The following is a 22,928-nucleotide window of genomic DNA, read 5'->3' on the forward strand; positions in this document are numbered from 1 at the left end:
AATGGGCGGAGCCAAAGTGCTGTAAGCTGAATGGACGGACCTACTTGCCGACTACGTAACACTAAATAATGAAAGACAGATCTCAGATTATTTAACACTGAATATTCTAATGAAGCAGTTACAGACAATGGTAATTAAATATATGAAGGAATTAATCCAAAATTACAGCAAAATATTGACGTCTGATAATTCTAAGAGTTATTGACATTTATTTATGTGTTGACCTGCAGATGACTAATGGCGTGTTCAGATCGGCTGAGGATACTGCAGACATCTGGGGGCACTTTGCCATAAACAGATTTAAACTGAAATAAATAAGTAAATAGATATAGTGTCCACTCCGTTGTTGCTGAGTCACTCTCAGTTACAGCGCTCTGTCCAGTGGGACATGGAAACAGTTCGGGACATGGATTAAACCTGGATTTGGATGTGAATGATGTTCTGGCCAGATTCTCAACCTCACTTTCAGTTTAAACTTAACATGCATCTTTCTCTACGCCACACTGACACCTAGTGGCCTGGATATATCAGAGATACTGTACTAAGCACGTTCAGAGGAGAACACTAACTGCTGACTCTTCATTGGGCTCTGAGGATCATTCATGGAGGATGGAGCAGTTTGATTCTGTAGACACTTGTGGTAAAATAACTAATTGCTGCTTTACTGCATATCTACAGCAGCAGGAACAGGCTGAGTGCCTCCGCCTGGTGGTGGGGCTGAAGTACTGCAGGCATTCCATGAGTCCTTTGCCATTGGAAAGTAGAAAATTAAAGGACAGATGTCTTCTTTTCCTGGTGCTGTATCTGTAGTGATGTCACTAACCACTGAGATTAAAAACAAACCAAACCTCAGAGTCCAGTCAGAGCTTCATAAAAATAACTGACCACTGCGGCTGTTTTTCAGCTCAAATATAGCTCCGCTTCGCTGACCGTGAGATCATGAATCACAGTCAGACGCCCGTCTCTCCAAACTCCACACAACCACAGCTGACCTTCTGTACCCAGATGTCCAGCTCTGGACACGTCCACACACACAGACTGACCCTTTGTACATTAAAGGTGCGCTCAGTCATTTTCCTGAAATGAGCAGACTTCATTAATTATTATTGCATTTTTTTTCTACAATGTGTATAGATACTGATGTGACCTGTCGTTCCTGACTGAACAGATTTATTCACCATAGCACGGGTCTCCCATCCAGGGTCAGCCATGTCTATAACAGGGCTTTTACAGACACATCCAGGCCACTAGGATCACATCAGGTGATACATCAGGAAGTCCGCCACTGAAGCTCTGTGTTTGTGTGTGTTTCAGTAATGGCTCAGGTTTTATGTGAAATACAGGGCCTCATTCTAGCACACTACTAACCATGGAGTAGGGAGCCATTTGAGATACAACCTGTGTTTCAAAATTGCTCCGTACTTGAGGGGTCAACACAACGCAATACAGTTCAAAACAACACAACACAACACAGCTCAACACAACACAACTCAACTCAACACATTGCAACACAGCAAATCTCAACACAATGCAACACGACTCAACACAACTCAACACAGCACAACTCAACACAGCTCAAAACAACACAGCACAACTCAACACAGCTCAACTCAACACATTGCAACACAGCAAATCTCAACACAGCTCACCACAATTCAACACAGCTCAACACAATTCAACATAGCTCAACACAACTGAACACAGCTCAATACATCTCAAAACAACACAACACAGCTCAACACAACACAAATCAACACAACACAACACAGCTCAACACAACACAACTCAACTCAACACATTGCAACACAGCAAATCTCAACACAACGCAACACGACTCAACACAGCTCAACACAGCACAACTCAACACAACTCAACTCAACACATTGCAACACAGCAAATCTCAACACAACGCAACATGACTCAACACAACTGAACACAGCACAACTCAACACAGCTCAAAACAACACAGCTCAACGCAACACAACACAACTCAACACAGCACAACACAACTCAACACAGCTCACCACAAATCAACACAGCTCAACACAATTCAACATAGCTCAACACAACTGAACACAGCTCAACACAACTCAAAACAACACAACACAGCTCAACACAACACAAATCAACACAACACAACACAGCTCAAAACAACACAACACAAGACAACACAACTCAACACATCTCAGCACAGCACAACACAACTCAGCACGACTCAACACAGCTCAACACAAGACAACTCAAAACAACACAACTTAACACAACTCAACACAGCTCAACACAAGACAACTCAAAACAACACAACACAGATCAACACAACACAACAGCACACTACTAACCATGGAGTAGGGAGCCATTTGAGATACAACCTGCGTTTCAAAATTGCTCCGTACTTGAGGGGTCAACACAACGCAATACAGTTCAAAACAGCTCAAAACAACACAGCACAACTCAACACAACTCAACTCAACACATTGCAACACAGCAAATCTCAACACAACGCAACACGACTCAACACAACTGAACACAGCACAACTCAACACAGCTCAAAACAACACAGCACAACTCAGCACAGCTCAACTCAACACATTGCAACACAGCAAATCTCAACACAGCTCACCACAATTCAACACAGCTCAACACAATTCAACATAGCTCAACACAACTGAACACAGCTCAACACATCTCAAAACAACACAACACAACACAGCTCAACAAAACACAAATCAACACAACACAACACAGCTCAACACAACACAACTCAACTCAACACATTGCAACACAGCAAATCTCAACACAACGCAACACGACTCAACACAACTGAACACAGCACAACTCAACACAGCTCAAAACAACACAGCAAATCTCAACACAACGCAACACGACTCAACACAACTGAACACAGCACAACTCAACACAGCTCAAAACAACACAGCTCAATGCAACACAACACAACTCAACACAGCACAACACAACTCAACACAGCTCACCACAAATCAACACAGCTCAACACAATTCAACATAGCTCAACACAACTGAACACAGCTCAACACAACTCAAAACAACACAACACAACACAGCTCAACACAACACAAATCAACACAACACAGCTCAAAACAACACAACACAAGACAACACAACACATCTCAACACATCTCAGCACAGCACAACACAACACAGCACAGCACAACACAACTCAACACAAGACAACTCAAAACAACACAACTTAACACAACTCAACACAGCTCAACACAAGACAACTCAAAACAACACAACACAGATCAACACAACACAACACAGCTCAAAACAACACAACACAGCTCAAAACAACACAGCACAACTCATCACAACTCAAGACAGCTCAACACATCTCAATACAGCTCAACACAACTCAACTCGACTCAACACAACTCAACACGCCCCAACACAGCTCAACACAACACAACACAGCTCAACACAGCTTAAAACAACACAACACAATTCAACACAACTCAAAAAAACTCAACACAGCTCAACACAACTCAACACAGCTCAACACAACACAACACAACACAGCTAAACACAGCTCAACACAACACAACACAGCGCAACAAAACACAACACAGTTCACCACAACACAACACAGCTCAAAAAAACTCAACACAGCTCAACACAACACAAATCAACACAACACAGCTCAAAACAACACAACACAAGACAACACAACACAACTCAACACATCTCAACACATCTCAGCACAGCACAACACAACACAGCACAGCTCACCACAACTCAACACAGCTCACAACAACTCAACACAGCTCACCAGAATCCAACACAGCTCAACACAGCTCATCACAACTCAACACAGCTCACCAGAATCCAACACAGCTCAACACAGCTCATCACAACTCAACACAGCTCAATACAGCTCAACACAGCTCACCACGACTCAACACAACTCAACACAGCTCAACAAGATTCAACACAGCTCACCACAACTCAACACAGGTTAACACAACACAGCACAACACAGCTCAACATAACACAGCTCAACACAACATAACATAACTCAACACAACACAACTCTGCCAAATGCGTCTGCCAAATGCATAAATGTTAACTCAACTCAACACAACACAGCTCAACACAACACAACTCAACACAACACAACACAGCTCAAAACAACACAGATCAACACAACACAAGACAACACAAAACAGCTCACCACAACCCAACACAACACAACACAGCTCACCACAACACAGCACATCACAACTCACCACAACTCAGCACAGCTCAACACAGCTCACCAGAACTCAACATAGCTCACCACAACTCAACACAAGACAACACAAAACAGCTCAACAAAACTCAACACAACACAACGCAGCTTACCACAACACAACACACCTCAACACAGCTCACCACAACTCAACACAGCTCAACACAACACAACACAGCACAGCTCAACACAACATAACACAACTCAACACAACACAACTCAACACAACACAACTCAACACAACTCAACACAACACAATTCAACACAACACAACACAGCTCAAAACAGCTCAACAAAACTCAACACAGCTCAACACAACACAACACAGTGCAACAAAACACAACATAGCTCACCACAACTCAGCACAGCTCACCAGAACTCACCAGAACTCAACATAGCTCAAAACAACTCAACACAACTCAAAACACCTCAACAGAACCCAACACATTTCACCAGAACTCACCACAACTCAACACAGCTCAACGCGACTCAACACAGCTCAGCACAACTCAACACAGCTCAACACAGCTCAATACAAGACAACAAACTCAACACAACAAAAGACAACACAGCTCAAAACAACACAACACAGCTCAACACAACTCAACACAGCTCACAAGAACTCACCACAGCTCAACACAGCTCAACACAACACAAGACAACACAACACAGCTCAACAAAACTGAACACAACCCAACACAATTCACCACAACTCAACACAGCTCACCACAACTCAACAAAGCTCGCCACAGCTCAACACAAGTCAACAAAACTCAACACAGCTCACCACAATTCAACACGTCATAAAACGACACAACACAACTCAACACAGCTCAACACAACACAACACAGCTCACCACAACTCAAAACTACTCAACACAACACAGCTCAAGGCAACTCAACTCAACACAAGACAACAAACTCAACACAACACAGAGCAACACAGTTCAAAACAACACAACACAGCTCACAACAACTCAACAGAACTCAACACAGCTCACCACAACTCAACACAGCTCAACAAAATTCAACACAGCTCAACACAACACAACACAACACAGCTCAACAAAACTCAACATGGCTCAACACAGCTCAACACACCACAGTGCAACAAAACTCAACACAGCTCACTACAACACAGCTCAACACAACACAGCTCACCACAACTCCTTACAGCTCAACACAGCACCACACAGCTCAACACGACTCAACACAGCTCACCACAACTCAACACACACTCAGTGTCTGTGTGTGTGTGAGAGAGAGAGAGAGAGAGAGAGAGAAAGAGAGACAGTGTGTGTGTGAGGAAGAGGGAGAGAGAGAAAGAGATGTGTATATGTGTGTGAGAGAGAGAGAGAGAGAGAGAGAGAGAGAGAGAGAGAGAGACAGAGAGAGAGAGAGTGTGTGTGTGTGACTGTGAGAGGGAGAGAGAGAGACAGCCTGATACATCCTTGCCTGCCATTGCAAAAGGGACAGTGAGTGACCCTGTCAAACACCCAAACACACACACACACACACACTCTATGACTGCATAGAAAACCTTTTCCCCCAGTTCCAGTCACTGTTACTAGTGGTAAATGTTACTGTTTCCAAGTTACACACTGTATTTATTTAATTGAATGTTTTATTGTTAATTTCAATATTTATGTTCTTCTTAAAGTTTTAAAAAGTTTTAAAAAAAAGTTTAACCCAGGCTTTGACAATACAAATGTAACTAATTTGTCATGTCAATAAAGCACATTGAATTGAATTGATAAAGAGAGAGACACAGTGTGTGTGCGTGTGCGTGAGAGAGAGAGAGGTTTTGGGTGTGTGTGACAGAGAGACAAAGAGAGAGAGAGAGTATGTATTATTTATTTTAATGTTTTATTTATTTTTATTTTATGTTTTGTTTATTTATTCATTTATTTATTTATTATTTATTTATTTCATGTTTTATTTGTATTATTTATGTCACGTTCCTTGACTGCCACTGTTCTTAAGATTGCTCTTTTATCAACATAATCATTATTATTTGTATTGTTTGTTTATTATTATTAATTGATTAATATTATTAATTATTATTTCCATTTAAATAATCAATATTGTTGTATTAATGTTTTGGCAAAACTGTATGTAAATATTGTCAGGTCAATAAAGTTTATTGAATTGAACTGAATTGAATTGAATTGAGAGAGGGAGAGAGAGAGAGAGAGAGAGAGAGAGTGTGTGTGTGTGTGTGTGTGTGTTCGGGTCTGAACTTGTTCTTCTGCTGCATTCTTCCCTCAGTGTCTCTCAGTCCTTTGTTCTGAAAACTTCCCTCTTCTGGCTTTTTAAAGTCTTAACCCTTTAATTTCCTCTAACCTCCTCTCACCTCTTCTATCTTCTCTGACCTCCTCTACCTTCTTTCACTTCCTGTACCTCCTGTACCTCCTCTCACTTCCTGTACCTCCTCTAACCCCGTCTACCTCCTCTACCTCCTCTGACCTCCTCTAATATCCTCTCAGCTCGTCTAACTTCCTCTAACCTCCTCCCAGCTCCTCTCCCCTCCTCTAACATCCTCTCAGCTCCTCTAACCTACTCTCCCTTCCTCCCAGCTCCTCTAACATCCTCTCACCTCCTCTCAGCTCTTCTAACCTAATCTCAGCACCTCTAACCACTTATCACCTACTCTCAGCTCCTCTCCCCTCCTCCCAGCTCCTCTAACATCCTCTCCCCCCTCTCAGCTCGTCTAACCTCCTCTCAGCTCCTCTCCCCTCCTCTAACATCCTCTCAGCTCCTCTCCCCTCCTTTCTGCTCCTATAACATCCTCTCCTCTCCTCTCAGCTCCTCTAACTTACTTTCCCCTCCTCTCCATTCCTCTCAGCTCCTCTAACTTCCTCTCTTCTCCTTTAACCTCCTCTCCCCTCCTCCCAGCTCCTCTAACATCCTCTCCCCTCCTCTCAGCTCCTCTAACCTCCTCTCAGCTCCTCTCCCCTCCTCTAACCTCCTCTCCCCTCCTCCCAGCTCCTCTAACATCCTCTCACCTCCTCCCAGCTCCTCTAACCTCCTCTCCCCTCCTCTAACCTCCTCTTAGCTCATCTAACATCCTCTCCCCTTCTCTCAGCTCCTCTCCCCTCCTCTTAGCTCCTCTGACCTCCTCCCCCCTCCTCTAACATACTCTCAGCTCCTCTCCCCTCCTTTCAGCTCCTCTAACCTCCTCTCCTCTCAGCTCTTCTCCTCTCCCCTCAGCTCATTTAACATCCTCTCAGCTCCTTGCCCCTCCTCCCAGCTCATCTAACATCCTCTCCCCTCCTCTCAGTTCCTCTAACCTCCTCTATCCTCCTCTCAGCTTCTCTCCCCTCCTCCCAGCTCCTCTAACCTCCTCTCAGTTCCTCTAACCTCCTCTCAGCTCCTCTATCCTCCTCTCAGCTTCTCTCCCCTTCTCTCAGTTCCTCTAACCTGCACTCAGCTCCTCTAACCTCCTCTCCCCTCCTCTCAGCTACTCTAACCTCCTCTCCCCTCCTCACAGCTCCTCTAACATTCTATCCCCTCCTCTCAGCTCCTCTAACTTCCTCTCAGCTCCTCTCCCCTCCTTTCAGCTCCTCTATCCTCCTCTCAGCTCCTCTCACATTCTCTCACCTCCTCTCCCCTCCTCTCAGCTCCTCTAACATCCTCTCAGCTCCTCTAACCACCTCTCACCTCCTCCCAGCTCCTCTAACATTCTATCCCCTCCTCTCAGCTCCTCTAACTTCCTCTCAGCTCCTCTCCCCTCCTTTCAGCTCCTCTATCCTCCTCTCAGCTCCTCTAACATCCTCTCAGCTCCTCTAACCACCTCTCACCTCCTCCCAGCTCCTCTAACATCCTCTCCCCTCCTCTCAGCTCCTCTAACCCCCTCTCAGCTCCTCTCACCTCCTCTCAGCTCCTCTAACACCCTCTCCCCTCCTCTAACATCCTCTCAGCTCCTCTAACCTCCTCCCAGCTCCTCTAACATCCTTTCAGCTCCTCTCCCCTCCTCTTAGCTCCTCTAACCTCCTCTCAGCTCCTCTAACCTCCTCTAATCTCCTCTACCTCCTCTCACGTCCTCTACCTGCTCTTCCCTTGTCTCAGCTCCTCTAGCCTCCTCTCCCCTACTCTCAGCTAATCTAACCTCCTCTCCACTTCTCTAACTCCTCTACCCTCCTCTCACCTCCTCTAACCTGCACTCACCTCCTCTAACCTGTCCTCACTTCCTCTAACTTCTTGTTTTGAAACCATGCCAGCAGTTTTTCCACTTCGATCCTGTCTCATCATGCCCAGTGATCAATTGCATGACAGTGCAAAAGCATAAGTGGCGAGTGACCAGGGGCTGTGTTTATGAGCTGTTGTACTAGAAGTGTGATTTCCAATCCTGAGTTTGTGTGTGTGCTAAAGACAAGTTAAAAATGTCTGCAATAGCATCAGCCAGTTCAGCAGCACGGGATCTGAGTGTGTGATCAGGTGTGATATCAGGACCAGCTGAGTTTCGTGGGTTAATTCTGCCCAGACCCTTCCTCTCTTCTGCAGATGAAAGTATAAGAGCTGGCTACGGTGACTCCTCACACTCCAGAACTCTCTTTGGTGTTTCTCCACTGAGGCTCCCCTAAAAGTGTTTCTGATAAAGTGGCCAGTGAATAAACTTAGGATTTAGTTCTGATTCTTATCTCTTTATCTTCACCACAACATCATCAACAACACACACTCACCCAAACACACACACACATATACATACACATACACCCATGTACACACACACCCACACACACAAATATACAGACACATACATACACACACATTTTAGTTTGTCAAGGTTTAGTTTATGTTTCTCTCTTTCTCTTTATTCTCCTTCCCCCTCTTTACTGCCCTCCCCACCTCTCGCTCTGTTTTGAACAAATATCTTTCTTCTCTTCTCCTCTCTTCTCACTCCTTAGGGAAAACTTCACAATCAAAGCCAAAGATAAAAGAGAACATTTAAACTGCTCCCACCTGGACACACCACACACACACACACACACATACACACACACACTGTGATCTGTAATTACAGAGTGGAGTGACTGAGGTTTGTGTGTGTGTTCTGCTCAGCAGCAGATCACCTTCGGCAACCACTCACACACCTGTACAGCCCTTCATCATCGTCATCTTCATCTTCTTCTTCTGCGTTTGCTTGGACTGTGTTGTGAATTGTCACCAGAGGAGCGGAGGAGGGACGGTTCACACAGAGTTTACACAGTTTGTGTAGACTTTTATACATCTCTGACATTCAGGTGCACCACCAACACCCTCACAACCACCTGGAATACCACACCCTCCACCGGGGGCAGCACTGCAACTAGAGCCGCACACCCTTCATCCCTCAGATGCTTTAACACGTTTTACAGTTTATTGCTATAACAGGATTTTAAAACTGTAAATGTCTGACACAGAAAAGTCTGTCACTGTGCGGTGGAGGGTCTGAGTCTGAAAACGTTTTAGATATCATTTGAAAAAGTAAACCATAGCCTTCAGTCAGGTAATAATTTTATGAATGTGTAAAATCTCACTACGTGTTTAAACACATCTAATTATTTCTGTCTGTGTGTGTGTATGTGTGTGCATGAATATATATATATATATATATATATATATATATATATATATATATATATATATATATATAATGTGTGTGTGTGTGTGTGTGTGTGTGTGTGTGTGTGTGTGTGTGTGTGTGTGTGTTTGTATATATGTGTGTGTAGGTTTGGCAGGTTAGCGTTTTCGCAGAAACTGGTTCTACTTGGTTGAAGCCTTTGCTTGAGGCAAAAAGCTCATTAACACCTTCAACTTTGAAGATTAGGGATCAAAACAATACACATTCCACACACACACACACACACACACACACACACACACACACGTACACAATATACTCAAATGTGGACATGTCTGTCTGCTACTTAAAGATTAAAAACCTAAAAATATACAATATTATAGAAAATGTAAAAGACAACATTACTATTATTACATATATTTACCCACAAACCAATTTAAATGCTAGAAAACCAATGTAGGTACTGAGAATGTAGCATTAAACCAAGTAGTTCCTCCATAACCCAATATATATACACAAAGTACAGAATAATTATTTATTGAATAGCTTCCCATAAAAAACCCTGTGTATAAAGCTCTGAGTGTGTGTCTGGGTCCGGTGCTAGGCTTTCAACAACCCAACACCAAACTAATGACAACATCCTAATGACCACAACCGAACAACATCAACTTAACAACAACAACAACCTTACACCACGAACATATCAGCACAATAACACAACAACACAACAACAACACCATCCTAACAACAGTCTAACAACACCAACCCAACAACAACAACAACAAAAACAACCTAACAACTACAATCTAACAACAACATCAACTTAAAAACAACAACAACAACAACATCAACTTAACAACAACAACAACTTTAAACCAGGAACAGAACACATCAACACCATCCCAACAACAGCCTACCAATACCAGCTTTACAACAACAACAACCTAACAACAAACACCCAACAATAAACCCTTAACAAGAACAACACCATCCTAACAACACCAACTTAACAACAACAACAACAACAACAACATCAACTTAAAAACAACAACCTAACAACAACACCAACTTAGCAACCACAACATCAACTTAACAACAACAACAACCTTAAACCAGGAACAGAACACATCAACACCATCCCAACAACAACCTAACAATACCAACAACAACCTAACAACAAATACCCAACAATAAACCCTTAACAACAACAACAACACTTCAAACATAACATCATAACAACAACCCAACACCAACTTGGCAACAAAGACTCCATAACAACCTGGTACCAACAGCCTAAACCCTCGTAACAAGCTCCTGGCAATGGCTCCCTGACAACAATGATTTCCTGGCATTGCCAAACCACCAATAACATCCAAGCATCAACAGCCAATATCAACCTAGCAATGACACCCTAGCAACAACAACCTGGCTATAACACCCTAGCAACACTCACTCAAAAATGACAACCATGCAATGACGATCTACAATTGACACTGAAATCTGAGCAGCAACAACACATTAGCAAGTTTCACCCTGGCAACAACTTAATAGCAACAAAATCTAACCTCAAAAACCTAGCCAGGACACTCTAGTGTCCCTAGGTGTTTAACAAATCAGCTGCCTAGCAACCACCCAGGAGACGTGAGGGACTTACTTTTGCCCTGCACTGTGATGTCAGAGACCCTGGTGCTGTGGTTATGTTTCTGATTCTGAAGCAGTGTGTGAGAGTTTGATCTTCCACAGATGTTTCCAGATGTTCTTTTAGTGGAGTATTTTTTTTTTGAGTGTGTGTGTGTGTGTGTGTGTGTATGTGTGTGTGCGTGTGTGTGCACATGCCACATATTTCTGCTCCAGCATCAGGTTCTACAGACATAGAACCGTGGTTCTGCTCTGAGCTTGTACAGCTGTTTCTAGAACACACTAAAAAAATAATCCAAAAACATCTGGAACCTCTCAAAACATCTGGAACATCAGAACCTCAAAGAGAGCAGAACACTCACAGCTGTTACACACTGTTAACACTGCTCCCTCCTCCGTCTCCTCTCATCCCTCTATCTCTCCCTCTTTCTTTCCATCTTTTTCTCCTTTCTGTCTCTCTCTGTCTCTCTCTCTCTCTGGTTCAGTGGTGTTTCTTAAAATAAAGTCACCGCCACAGAACACTCCCTGACGAATGTCCTCATCCCTCCATTTCTGGGAAGAAACAGAAACCACAGGAACCAGAAAGAGAGAGAAAGAGAGAGAGAGAGAGAGAGAGAGAGAAACAGAAAGAGAAATAGAGACAGAGAGAGAGAGAGAGAGAAAGAGAGAGAAAGACAGAGAGAGAGGGGGGGGTGGAAGAGAGAGAGTGTGTGTGTAGTGTATAGTCTGTGTGTGTGTGTAGTGTTTGTAAATAGTGTGAATGTTCATAGTGTGTGTGTATGTGTGTGTGTATATAGTGTGTTTGTATGTGTATAGAGTGTGTGTGTGTACAGTGTGGCTGTGTGTATAGTGTGTGTGTGTTTGTGTGTGTATAGTGTGCATGTATAATTTTTGTGTATAGTGTGCATGTGTGTACAGTTTTTGTGTGTTTGTGTAAAGTGTGTGTGTGTTGTTTGTGTATATAGGGTTTGTGTGTGTATATAGTGTTTGTGTGTATAGTGTGTAGTGCGTGTACAGTGTGTGTGTACATTGTGTGTGTGTGTGCGCGTGCGTATAGTGTGTACATTTTGTGTATATTGTGTACAGTGTGTGTGTGTGTGTATAGTGTGTGTGTGTGTATAGTGTGTGTGTGTATAGTGTGTGTGTGTATGTACAGTGTGTGTGTGTGTGTACACTGTGTATGTATAGTGTGTGTCAACACACAGGAGATTGTTTAGGAGAACTAAACACTCCTAAACAGAGGCTAAACACTAAACACCAAACACAAGAACTAAACAGAGCAGAACACAGAGAAACTAAACAGAGAAAAGGCTAAACACTTAACAGAGAGGATAAACACAAAGGCTATAAACATAGAACCACAAACGGGAACCACTGACGTGGACTTTAAAAAGACAACCTAAAGAAGAAACACCTGGGACAGATAACGAGGGACAGGAACACAGAGGAGGCACAAGAGGGAGGAGCAAAGGCAGAGACAAGGAAGACAGGAACCAAACAAAGAGCCATGTGCTTATAAATACATGACAAACAAAGGAAACAATGATACACAGACAGGAAAACACTAGACAGGGCCATACAGGACAGTGTGTGTGTGTGTGTGTGTGTAGTGTGTTTGTGTGTACAGTTTGTGGTAGTGTGTTTATAATGTGTATAGTATGTGTACAGTGTGTGTGTACCATGTGTCTCACCCAGGAGCCAATCATTGTCCAGTTTTCCAGAAACATTCTCCTATTACCACAGCAACATCAGAGGCAACATACAACAACACAGCAACAAGAACATCTGTAACACAAAGGTATATATGTGTGTGTGTGTGTGTGTGTGTACACAAATATATATATATATATATATATATATATATATATATATATATATATATATATATAGAGAGAGAGAGAGAGAGAGAGAGAGAGGGTGAGTGAAAGAGAGGGTGAGAGAGATGGAGAGAAAGAGGAAGAACACAGAAAGAGAGGGGAATTTTCACTAAAGGGCTGGTGTTATCTCTAATCCTGAGTCTTTAGATCAGAATGTGTCATAGATAAAAAAAAAAAAAACATTCAGTAAATCTAACCATCTGTCGGCTACTGTGTGTGTGTGTGTGTGTGTGTGAACCCTGCTCTCATTAAGGTCCTGTAGGTTTTGTGTGGGCTGCAGACACTCTTCTCCAAACAAAGAGAAGAAAGGGGAAAGAGGAGAGAAATCCCTTCATCCCGTGGAGTGGAGATCAGAGAACGGGGGAATCCCAGGGAGACAGGGAACAAAGGGTTAAACACAGAAAAGAGATTTTACTGGAGAACTAAAGGGTTAAACACCACCCTGATCTGTCACTGTACATTAACACACACACACATACACACACACACACATACACACACACTCTCTCCTACCCACTGTCTCTTCTGCACACACACTCGCACTCTCACACACACACTCTCTCTCACACACACACACACACTCTCCTACCCACTGTCTCTTCTGCACACACTCGCACTCTCTCACAAACACTCTCTCTCTCTCTCTCTCTCACACACACACACACACAAATATTATCTCTTACACACTCTCTCTCTTTTACAAACACACTCTCTCTCTCTCACACACACACTCTCTCTCTCTCTCTCCTACCCACTGTCTCTCCTACACAAACACTCGCACTCTCTCACAAACACTCTCTCTCACACACACACTCTCTCACACACATGCACATTCTCTCTCTCTAACACACACACAAACATTCTCTCTCTCTTACACACATTCTCTCTCGCTCACACACACACACAAACCGTTATCAACACTTTGTCAGAGCTTTACTCTCAGAGAAAGAGACCAGACACAAGAGTCCAGCAGAATTTATTAAAACAGCTTTAAATTAAGATTGACATTGCTTCATTTCATATACTATTGCAATTCTATTACAAAAACAAACACTATTATATCACTGAGCACTTTATAATTTAAGAAAAATAAGCTACAAACTCCTCACAGTAAAATTCCTGCCGTAAATTCTGTTACTGTTTGATCTCCAGAACAAACCCTTCACAGAACCTGAGATTAAAAAAGTGGTGATAATTCCCAGAGAGAACAATGATACGTCAGGACGGAGTGGTCAGTGGACAGAGATTTGATAAAATACAAAAGGAGAAAATACATAAATAACACAAAGTAATTATTTTAAAATTAACCACAAATTCACATCAGAATTTCAACAATAATCTAACCGCGGTCCTCCACCCCATCACAGTCTGAGCTTCATCTGATCATAACACCATCACAGTCTGAGCATCATCTGATCATAACACCATCACAGTCTGAGCGTCATCTGATCATAACACCATCACAGTCTGAGCTTCATCTGATCATAACACCATCACAGTCTGAGCGTCATCTGATCATAACACCATCACAGTCTGAGCTTCATCTGATCATAACACCATCACAGTCTGAGCGTCATCTGATCATAACACCATCACAGTCTGAGCTTCATCTGATCATAACCCCATCACAGTCTGAGCGTCATCTGATCATAACACCATCACAGTCTGAGCTTCATCTGATCATAACCCCATCACAGTCTGAGCTTCATCTGATCATAACCCCATCACAGTCTGAGCGTCATCTGATCATAACCCCATCACAGTCTGAGCTTCATCTGATCATAACCCCATCACAGTCTGAGCGTCATCTGATCATAACCCCATCACAGTCTGAGCTTCATCTGATCATAACCCCATCACAGTCTGAGCGTCATCTGATCATAACCCCATCACAGTCTGAGCGTCATCTGATCATAACCCCATCACAGTCTGAGCTTCATCTGATCATAACCCCATCACAGTCTGAGCTTCATCTGATCATAACCCCATCACAGTCTGAGCTTCATCTGATCATAACCCCATCACAGTCTGAGCGTCATCTGATCATAACCCCATCACAGTCTGAGCGTCATCTGATCATAACCCCATCACAGTCTGAGCGTCATCTGATCATAACCCCATCACAGTCTGAGCTTCATCTGATCATAACCCCATCACAGTCTGAGCTTCATCTGATCATAACCCCATCACAGTCTGAGCTTCATCTGATCATAACCCCATCACAGTCTGAGCTTCATCTGATCATAACCCCATCACAGTCTGAGCTTCATCTGATCATAACCCCATCACAGTCTGAGCTTCATCTGATCATAACCCCATCACAGTCTGAGCGTCATCTGATCATAACCCCATCACAGTCTGAGCGTCATCTGATCATAACCCCATCACAGTCTGAGCTTCATCTGATCATAACCCCATCACAGTCTGAGCTTCATCTGATCATAACCCCATCACAGTCTGACATTAGAGATTACTATAGTAGATATTACAAATCATATACTAGAGATCAGATATTAGACCAGATATCAGAAAAGAGAAATTAGAGATAAGAGATCAGAGATTATAAATCAGAGATTAAAGATTAGAGATTAGAGAGAGTGTGACTGATAAACCACTTGGCCTTCTGTCTCTTTCATCCTTTGCCTAAAAATGAAAAAAGAAGAATTAGCATAAAAAAAAACACTGTCTAATCTTCAGGGTAATATTCTTTGGGATCATACACTTCACCTGACTCAGACTGGACGCTTCAGTTTACACAGAAAATGGGTGCAACATTTGGGTTCATCTTCACATTCTGACTTTACTCCACTGCTCTTTATGAGTCAGAGAATGAGTGCTAATGTGAGATCAGATCTGAGATCAGACTGAAGGGTGAGGTGTAAAGAAAAGCTAATCAGAGTGTGTGTGTGTGTGTAAGAGAGAGAAAGAGAAAGAGAGAGAGATCAAATCTGTTTGTCTGTGTGAGCGAGAGATCAGATCTGTGTGTGTGTGAGTGATCAGATTTGTGTGTGTGTGTGTGTGTGTGTGTGTGTGTGTGTGTGTGTGTGTGTGTGTGTGTGTGTGTGTGAGAGAGAGAGAGATCAGTTCTGAGAGTGTGTGTTAATGACTTTGTGGTCACAAGGAGCTGGGCGTGCTGAGGCATGCTGGGAAATCTAATATCTGGAAAGTACCAGAATGTCTAGAACACACACACACACACACACACACTTTATTTGCATACGTGTGATAGTAAAATGTTCACAGGTGAAACAAAGGTTTATGTTACATTATTTTCTAATTATACATCCTTAAAACATCTTTATTTACACACTCCCCTTCTCTCTCTGAAACTGTAAGTGTGTGTGTGTGTCTGTGTGTGTGTAGGTGGGGGTTAAGCCCCTGTAGTTGTAACCTTACACTGAAACTTACCTGAGGGCTAAAGGGCCATTAAACAGGGAGGGGTTAGTGTGTGTGTGTGTGTGTGTGTTTGAGATTTGTTTTGACTGATTTCATCTGTCTGTCAAAAGTTTGTAAACCTGTTTTATGTCTTTTTTTGACAATTTTAACTTTTTAATTTTCAGCAAATATCAGCATCGTCTCACTGCACTAATCCCACCACACTGATCCCAATGCACTCAGCCCACCACATTCAGCCTGCCGCACAAATCCCACTGCACTCAGCCCGCCACACTAATCCCACTTCACTCAACCTGCCGCACTAATCCCACTGTCCTCAGCCAACCACAGTAATCCCACTGCACTCAGCCCGCCACACTAATCTCACTGCACACAGCCCGCCACACTAATCCCACTGCACTAAACCTGCTGCACAAATCCTACTGTACTCAGCCCGCCACACTAATCCCACTGCACTCAGCCTGCCGCACTAATCCCACTGCACTCAACCCGCCACACTAATCCCTCTGCACTCGACCCGCCACACTAATCCCACTGCACTCAGCCCGCCACACTCGGACCACTGCACTCAGCCCGCCACACTCGGACCACTGCACTCAGGCCGCCACACGAATCCCACTGCACTCAGCCCGCCACACGAATCCCACTACACTCAGCCCGCTGCACTAATCCCACTGCACTCAGCCTGTTGCACTTGGACCACTGCTCTTAGCCCACCGCACTCACCCTGAAATTAAAATTACTGCTCCAAGAGAGGAACCTGAACAGAGACTGTTTATGAACAGAGACATAACAGAACACTCTACTGAAGAACATCACAGACTTCAACATAAAACAGTGTTTAATTGTCAACAGTCTTTGTTGTGTTTGTAAACATTAATAAACAAAAACAAACCTGTAAACACTCACCTTTTCTGTTTTCTGCTGTAAATCAACATCGCTGAGATCAAAGCCACCAGTGTCAAAACAGCCCCCAGGCTTCCCAGGACCACCGCCACCACATCATCTAAACAAACAAACAACATTTAAAAAACACAGATAAATATTCTAATAAACATGTCTGTAAACACACAAACCCTCAGATTATCAAACCTGCGCAACCAGAGATAAAGATGTAACTAACATAAACACATTCATATCAAATAACAATATACAATCAGATAAAAAACAAACATGTAAAAAAACACAAAGAGACAAACATAAACAAACAAACAAGTGGTGGGTCATCAGCAGCATCTTCATTAATCCACACTCAGCCCTCACATAGGATCTTCACACTACCAATGGATATAATGGAGTTCCTCTGCTGTGTGGAACAGTGGGACTGTGTTCTCTGGAGCGATGGGGTTCCTCTGGTGTGTGGAACTGTGTTCTCTGGAGTGATGGAGTTCCTCTGGTGTGTGGAACAGTGGAACTGTGTTCTCTGGAGCGATAGAGTTCCTCTGGTGTGTGGAACTGTGTTCTCTGGAGTGATGGAGTTCCTCTGGTGTGTGGAACAGTGGAACTGTGTTCTCTGGAGTGATGGTGTTCCTCTGGTGTGTGGAACAGTGGACCAGTGTTCTCTGGAGCGATGGGGTTCCTCTGGTGTGTGGAACAGTGGAACTGTGTTCTCTGGAGTGATGGAGTTCCTCTGGGGTGAGTTGGAGTGGTGAGTTTGATCCAGAAATAATCCCCAACACCAGCCCCTGACCCTCATTGATGATTATGAGGCTGAACTCAGATTCTCACAGCTATGTTCCAGTACACTGACTGTACAATGTGCAGTTAAACAGAAAAACTAATGATATTAAAGTGTGAATTATAATAATTATGTTATGCTTGTGTTGAGTAGTGCTCCTCCCCCCTTCAGTCCTCTGTCCCAAACTATGTGGAGCGTTTTATTAATGGCTCAGAGAAGACAAGTGGAGTGACAGAAGAGGAGATGAAGCGAGAGGAAATGAGTTCAGACAGAAAGAGGGAGAGAGAGACAGAGAGAGAGAGACACAGAGGGAGAAAGACAGAGGGATAGAGGGAGAGAAGAAATACAAAAATGACAAACACAGTGGAGTCTTCAGCTCGAGCCAGTGCTCACTGAGGCCCCGTCCACACAGATCTGTTTATTTTTAAAAACTGATAAGCAAGCCGCTGCATTACCATTCCACTCTCACAGAGAGGCATCAAAACACCACGAAGCCTGAGAGAAACACCGAGGTTTAATCCCAAGTCCCTCCATCCTCCCTCTGTACTGCACTACACACGTCCTGAAACGACTGAATCTAGATGTTAACAGTGCAGTATACAGTGGGTACCGAAAGTATTCAGACCCCTTTAAATTTTTCACTCTTTGTTTCATTGCAGCCATTTGCTAAAATCAAAAAAGTTCATTTTATTTCTCATTAACGTACACTCACTACCCCATCTTTACAGAAAAAAACAGAAATGTAGACAGAGATTTTCATCCAGGATATCTCTGTACTTGGCCGTATTCATCATTCCATCAGTTGCAACCTGTCCCTGCAGCTGAAAAAAAAAACCCATATCATGATGCTGCCACCACCATGTTTCACTGTTGGGATTGTATTGTGCAGGTGATGAGCAGTGCTTGGTTTTCTTCACACATAAGGCTTAGAATTCTTCATCTCATCAGACCAGAGAATCTTATTTCTCATAGTCTGGGAGTCCTTCATGTGTTTTGTTTTGGCAAACTCTATGTGGGCTTTCATATGTATTGCCACCATGCCATAAAGCCCCGACTGGTGGAGGGCTGCAGTGATTGTTGACTTTGTGGGACTTTCTCCCATCTCCCTACTGCATCTCTGGAGCTCAGTCACAGTGATCTTTGGGTTCTTTTTTACCTCTTTCACCAAGACTCTTCTCCCACAACTGCTCTGTTCGGCTGAACGGCCAGGTCTAGGAAGAGTTCTGGTCGCCCAAACTTCCTCCATTTTAGGATTATGGAGGCCACTGTGCTCTTAAGAACATTGAGTGCTGCAGAAATTCTTTTGTAACCTTGGCCAGATCTGTGCTTTGCCACAATTCTGTCTCTGGGCTCCTTGGACAGTTCCTTCGACCTCACAATCCTCATTTGCTCTGACATGCACTGAGCTGTGAGGTCTTATAGAGACAGGTGTGTGCCTTTCCTAATCAAGTCCAATCAGTTTAATTAAACACAGCTGGACTCCACTGAAGGAGTAGAACCATCTCAAGGAGGATGAGAAGAAATAGCATGTGGGTTAAATGAGTACCACAGCAAAGGGTCTGAATACTTATGATCATGTGAAATTTCAGTTTTTATTTTTTAATACATTTGAAAAATTTCTACATTTCTGTTTTCTTCTGTGAAGATGGGGTAGTGAGTGAACATTAATGAGAAATAAAATGAACTTTTTTGATTTTAGCAAATGGCTGCAATGAAAAAAAGAGTGAAACATTTAAAGGGGTCTGAATACTTTCTGTACCCACTGTATTTCTAACACACAATTTCTATTTAGTCATCAGTAGTTTATGACTGATGTAGTTCACTGTAGAGGGAGTGAGGAGCTGTGTGTGTACAGTGTAGTTTGTGACTGATGTAGTTCACTGTAGAGGGAGCGAGGAGCTGCGTGTGTACAGTGTAGTTTGTGACTGATATAGTTCACTGTAGAGGGAGCGAGGAGCTGTGTGTGTACAGTGTAGTTTGTGACTGATATAGTTCACTGTAGAGGGAGCGAGGAGCTGTGTGTGTACAGTGTAGTTTGTGACTGATGTAGTTCACTGTAGAGGGAGCGAGGAGCTGCGTGTGTACAGTGTAGTTTGTGACTGATATAGTTCACTGTAGAGGGAGCGAGGAGCTGCATGTGTACAGTGTAGTTTGTGACTGATATAGTTCACTGTAGAGGGAGCGAGGAGCTGTGTGTGTACAGTGTAGTTTGTGACTGATGTAGTTCACTGTAGAGGGAGCGAGGAGCTGCGTGTGTACAGTGTAGTTTGTGACTGATGTAGTTCACTGTAGAGGGAGCGAGGAGCTGTGTGTGTACAGTGTAGTTTGTGACTGATGTAGTTCACTGTAGAGGGAGCGAGGAGCTGCGTGTGTACAGTGTAGTTTGTGACTGATATAGTTCACTGTAGAGGGAGCGAGGAGCTGTGTGTGTACAGTGTAGTTTGTGACTGATGTAGTTCACTGTAGAGGGAGCGAGGAGCTGCGTGTGTACAGTGTAGTTTGTGACTGATGTAGTTCACTGTAGAGGGAGAGAGGAGCTGCGTGTGTACATTGTAGTTTATGACTGATGTAGTTCACTGTAGAGGGAGTGAGGAGCTGTGTGTGTACAGTGTAGTTTATGACTGATGTAGTTCACTGTAGAGGGAGCGAGGAGCTGTGTGTGTACAGTGTAGTTTGTGACTGATGTAGTTCACTGTAGAGGGAGCGAGGAGCTGCGTGTGTACAGTGTAGTTTGTGACTGATGTAGTTCACTGTAGAGGGAGAGAGGAGCTGCGTGTGTACAGTGTAGTTTGTGACTGTGTTTCAGAAAAGATCAGTTTTCTTTGTCCACACGAGAACAGAGACCATGGCGTCTCCACGCGTGGCCATGTAAGGAGTTGTGGGTGTGACTGAATGTACTGCATTCATTTGTCTCATACAGAATCCAGCCACACTACTCCTCATGTGGACATCTAGGTGGTAGTGAGGTTAGGCCCCTGTGGAGGTGTGGAGTATTTGTGCTTAAAGGTTGTGTTCTTTATCCTCGGCGTTCCCTGATCCGGACGCTCCACCCCGCGATGATCCCGCTCTGGTTCCCCACACACAGGTCTGCAGCCTGAATTTAAACAGTTTTAATCTGAGCTTTAAACACCGACCCCCACCCCACACCACCACTCTCTCCCTTCTTTCCACTCTCACCCGCATCCCTTTGTCTGACGCTCAGCTTTCACCCACTCACTCACCCAGAGTGAGAGAGATACAGAGATTACAGAGAGAGAGAGAGAGAGAGAGAGAGAGAGAGAGATTACAGAGAGAGTTAGAGAGACAGAGATAGATACAGAGTGATAGAGAGAGAGAGAGAGAGAGAGATAGAGAGAAAGAGTGAGACAGACAGAGACAGAGAGAGAGAAAGAGAGAGATAAAGTGTGCAGGAATGCATGAACTCACTAATGGAGCACAGCACTGTTACGCTTCACTTACAGGAGGAGGGTCGAGAGATACACAGATAAAGACAGAGAGAGAGAGGGGGGGGTGTCTAAGTGCCCACATGATTACACATCACTAAACTTTTTTTGTTTAATTTTTACTATGACTTTTAAAGCAAAAGATCAAACAAATCAGAGAGAGAAAAGAGGGAGGGGGAGAGACAGGGCAAGAGAGGGAGGGGGAGTGAGAGAGAGGGAGGGGGGAGGGAGAGAGAGAGAGACAGAGAGAGATCTGGACACAAGGTCAGAAATTTCAAAACAGAAATAGTTCAACTGCTCTGAACTTTCACAACAACTTTCACACTGTTCTACTGTGTTCTACACCGTTTTACTGTGTTCTACACTGCTCTACACTGTTTTAATGTTCTACACTGTTCTACAATGTTTTACTGTGTTTTACACTGTTTTACTGTCTTCTACACTGCTTTACTGTGTTCACTGCTTTACTGTGCTCTACACTGTTCTACACTGTTTTATTGTTTTTTACACTATTTTACTATGTTATACACTGTTTAGTGTGCTCTAAACTGTTCTACAATGTTTTACTGTGTTCTACACTCTTTTACTATGTTTTACACTGTTCTACACTGTTTTACCGTGTTCTCCACTGCTTTATTGTGGTCTACACTGTTCTACTGTTTTTTACACTCTTTTACTGTGTTTTACACTCATTTACTATGTTATACACTGTTTACTGTGCTCTATACTGTTTTACTGTGTTCTACACTCTTTCACTCTGCTCTACAATGTTTTACTATGCTATACACTGTTTTGTTGTGCTCTACATTGTTTTACTGTCTTCTACACTGCTTTACTGTGTTCTACACTGTTTTACTGTGTTCTCCACTGCTTTATTGTGGTCTACACTGTTCTACGCTGTTTTACTGTTTTTTACACTCTTTTACTGTGTTTTACATTCGTTTACTATGTTATACACTGTCTACTGTGCTCTACACTGTTCTACACTGTTTTATTGTTTTTTACACTATTTTACTATGTTATACACTGTTTACTGTGCTCTAAACTGTTCTACAATGTTTTACTGTGT

The 22,928-nt window shown here is 43.2% G+C and overlaps 1 protein-coding gene across 1 annotated transcript in view; it reads right to left on the reverse strand.

Moving 5' to 3' along the window:
* Positions 1 to 15,668: 15,668 nt before the first annotated feature.
* Positions 15,669 to 22,928, reverse strand: part of LOC136677838 (sushi domain-containing protein 2-like) — a 117,401-nt gene continuing 110,141 nt past the window's right edge. The window contains exons 14-15 of the mRNA XM_066655504.1: positions 17,648 to 17,744; positions 15,669 to 15,985 (exon numbers count right to left, since the gene is read on the reverse strand). Of these exons, the coding sequence (XP_066511601.1) occupies positions 15,931 to 15,985; positions 17,648 to 17,744 (152 nt within the window). The 3' untranslated portion in view covers positions 15,669 to 15,930. The remainder of the gene's footprint in view (positions 15,986 to 17,647; positions 17,745 to 22,928) is intronic.

Source organism: Hoplias malabaricus, chromosome Y (genome assembly GCF_029633855.1).
Source record: "Hoplias malabaricus isolate fHopMal1 chromosome Y, fHopMal1.hap1, whole genome shotgun sequence".
Classification (NCBI taxonomy): domain Eukaryota; kingdom Metazoa; phylum Chordata; class Actinopteri; order Characiformes; family Erythrinidae; genus Hoplias; species Hoplias malabaricus.